Consider the following 3,437-nt stretch of genomic DNA (forward strand, 5'->3'; position numbering starts at 1 on the left):
ATCATACAGCTCTGGGAAATTCTCCTTTTGAAGTCTTATATGGTCATGCCCCTTCTCAGTTTGGGTTGGTTTCAGGAGAGCAGTGCTCAGTGCCAGAGTTACAAGACTTACTGTCTAACAGGCAACAGATGTTACAACAAGTGAAGATGCATCTGCAAAGGGCCCAGGACCGTATGAAAAAGCAGGCTGACAAGGGTCGTATGGAAAGAACATTCAAGGTGGGTGATCGGGTATTCTTGAAGCTACAACCATTTTGTCAGACTTCAGTTGCTGCCCGTTCTAGTCGCAAGCTGGCTTTCAGGTTCTTTGGTCCCTTTGAAGTGATTAAGCAAGTGAATCCTGTGGCCTATGAATTAGCTTTACCGTCTGGCAGTGCCATTCACCCAGTTTTTCATGTTTCTCAACTCAAACCAGTGGTTGGCATTCGAGTTCCAGTGTGTTCTGTGTTGCCAGATTTTGACACTGGGTTACAAATACCAGAGCAAGTGATGGACTCAAGGCTGTTCCAGAAAGGGGGCAAGGTGATATCTCAGGTGCTGGTTCGTTGGTCGGGATGGCCAGAAGTTCTCACAACTTGGGAAGATGAGCAAGCCTTGCGTCAACAATTCCCAGGTGCTCCAGCTTGGGGACAAGCTGTGTCTCAAGGGGGGAAGGATGTCAACAACACCACTACTGGGGCTAAGCTGTCTACGGGTGAGGAGGAGCCGGATGCAGGCGTCCAGGTTCGAAGGAGCAGTCGGGTGCCGAAATCCAATACCAAGTACGATGGCAAGGTGTGGACCCGTTAGGAGATTTATTTGTAATTCTTTCTTGCAGCAGAAGTATGGATTCAAAAGGGGTATAAATATAAACCCTTGTAATAGAATAAGAGATAAGAAAAGACACGGTGGAACTGGCAGTAGCCAATACAGAAGGTGAGGGAGAAGTTCTCCTCTTACCGGTGAAATACTCTTGTCTAACAGTGATGTCAACAACACCACTACTGGGGCTAAGCTGTCTACGGGTGAGGAGGAGCCGGATGCAGGCGTCCAGGTTCGAAGGAGCAGTCGGGTGCCGAAATCCAATACCAAGTACGATGGCAAGGTGTGGACCCGTTAGGAGATTTATTTGTAATTCTTTCTTGCAGCAGAAGTATGGATTCAAAAGGGGTATAAATATAAACCCTTGTAATAGAATAAGAGATAAGAAAAGACACGGTGGAACTGGCAGTAGCCAATACAGAAGGTGAGGGAGAAGTTCTCCTCTTACCGGTGAAATACTCTTGTCTAACACATTCGATTCCTCACTTGCCTTAATTGCCGCCCCCTGCTTCAGCTCATTTCCTCACCACCTTCGTCTCCGATCGACGATCTCTGATTCTCCCATCCATTGACTCTCCCTAGCTATAAATAAACACACCTCTGATCTCTCCACAGTGCGTGGGAGCTAGCTAGCTAGCGCTAGAAGTCTAGAAGCAGCTAGTAGCCACGCCAGTTAGTTTCCAATTAAGCTAGCCATGGCGGCATTGCTCAGCATGCTTCTCGTCGGCGTAGCGCTGGTGCAGCTAGGGATGCACCCGAGCGCGGCGACCATGGACGAGGACATCGAGCTCATCTGGGGCGCGAGCCACACCTACTTCTTCATGGACGGCGAAACCGAGTCGCTGGCGCTGTCCCTGGACGACCAGCAGGGCTCTTGCTTCCGGTCCAAGGCCATGTTCCTCTACGGCACCATCAGCATGGAGATCAAGCTCGTCGAGGGCAACTCCGCCGGCGTCGTCGCCACCGCCTACGTAAGATCTCAATCTCGCTCGCTCGCTCCTTGTCTCCCGGTCCAAGTACGTGCGTGTGTGTGTTCTGTGTTTTCGACCGGCGAGATCTAGAGCCTTCTCATGCACGTGCCAGCGTGCGTCGAGGGGAGAAGGGAGAATTTTGACTAGCTTCTAATTTATTGACACGTGGAATCTTTCGATGCGCGCGCGCACGCACACTGCGTACATGCATGCAATTGCATTGCAGACCATCTCCGAAGGCCCGTGGTCGTACCACGACGAGATCGACCTGGAGTTCCTCGGCAACGAAACCGGCCAGCCAATCACGCTCCACACCAACATCTTCGTCAACGGCGTCGGCGGCCGGGAGCAGCAGTTCTACCTGCCGTTCGACCCCACCGCCGACTACCACACCTACACCATCGAGTGGAACCCTAAGTACATCTTGTGAGTATACTATACTATACACATCCTGCTAGTGCTGCTTGCCCCCATTGCAGCTAGCTCTTCAGATTCACGTAACGTTCAGGGTTCAGCAGCTAGCTAGTAGCTCTTTGGATCTCTCTATCGTCTAATCTGTTCTGACTTCTGAGTGTGGCGCCGCCACCCATCTGCATGCAGGATCAGAGTGGACGGGAAGGCGGTCCGCGCGTTCAAGAACTACGAGGAGTACGGCGTGGCGTTCCCGACGTGGCAGCAGCAGCGCCTGTACGGCAGCCTGTGGGACGCGGACGAGTGGGCCACGCAGGGCGGCCGCGTCAAGACCGACTGGTCGGAGGCGCCCTTCGTCGCCTACTACCGGAACTACACCTTCGCCTGGTGCCAGCCGTCGCCCGGCGTGTCGTGGTGCGGCGCCGAGCCCAGGAACTCCTCGCGCTTCGACCTGGACCAGCGGACGCTGGACGAGCTGCGGTCGGCGAGCGACCAGCACAAGGTCTACGACTACTGCACCGACCACAAAAGGTACGACGGCTCCGAGTTCCCCAAGGAGTGCTCGCTGCAACGGCAAGGGCTGTGATCGGTCGATCAATCGATCGCGCGGGCGTTTGCGTTCTGTTGGTTTTCCAATTGTTTGTTGAAGGCGATCGACCGGTTTGAGAGCTCGATCCGCTGATTATTGCTTGATCATTTTGTACATCTGATTGATGAGGGGCACGGGTATGAGTACAATTTTGATTCTTTTTTTTCTACAAAAGATTGGTGATGAGTTGGTCTTCTCCGGGGCGCGCGGTTGCTTCACTTTCTTCTCGATCGGGCCATTCAGATGTATCAATTAATATTTCTCTGACAAGAGTTGTGCCTTTTGTTTTAGCATTGGTTCGTCATCATATGTAATAAACACATGAATAGCATCCACATTTATTGTTACGAGAAACCAAACTTTATCATTGTTGCTACACCGTCCCTGCTGTGCTTCTGCATGAGTAGTCGTTACGCGTCTAGCTACAAACAGGAACCATGATCCGCCACTCTTCCGTTTTCATCCGAGTGTACAAACAACAACACGTACTGTTACATCAGAATCTCAGAATGACAAGTACGAACTCACACAAAAGAATCAGGGATCGTACATGGTGTAGACATACACATGATACATCAGCCGATCCGGTCCACGTCGAACTCGGCTGATGACGATTTTTTTTTAAAAAAAAAAGAATCAGGGATCGTACATGGTGTGGTCAGCTTC

General features: G+C 51.5%; 1 protein-coding gene across 1 annotated transcript; it reads left to right on the plus strand.

Moving 5' to 3' along the window:
- The first annotated feature begins 1,275 nt into the window (after nt 1–1,275).
- Nucleotides 1,276–3,140, plus strand: LOC103642033 (xyloglucan endotransglucosylase/hydrolase protein 24). Its single transcript, XM_008665342.3, has 3 exons — nt 1,276–1,771; nt 1,998–2,197; nt 2,372–3,140. Exons 1-3 carry the CDS (start codon nt 1,496–1,498, stop codon nt 2,766–2,768), a joined length of 873 nt encoding a protein of 290 aa, XP_008663564.1. The 5' UTR covers nt 1,276–1,495; the 3' UTR covers nt 2,769–3,140.
- Nucleotides 3,141–3,437: the final 297 nt, after the last annotated feature.

This window comes from Zea mays, chromosome 10 (assembly GCF_902167145.1).
Source record: "Zea mays cultivar B73 chromosome 10, Zm-B73-REFERENCE-NAM-5.0, whole genome shotgun sequence".
Taxonomy (NCBI): Eukaryota; Viridiplantae; Streptophyta; class Magnoliopsida; order Poales; family Poaceae; genus Zea; species Zea mays.

Excerpts from the sequence above, each read along its gene's own strand:
- LOC103642033 (XM_008665342.3), top strand. The coding sequence starts at position 1,496 with ATGGCGGCATTGCTCAGCATGCTTCTCGTCGGCGTAGCGCTGGTGCAG. Across the intron at positions 1,772-1,997 it reads GCGTCGTCGCCACCGCCTAC|ACCATCTCCGAAGGCCCGTG; the intron begins GTAAGATCTCAA and ends ATTGCATTGCAG. Across the intron at positions 2,198-2,371 it reads TGGAACCCTAAGTACATCTT|GATCAGAGTGGACGGGAAGG; the intron begins GTGAGTATACTA and ends ATCTGCATGCAG.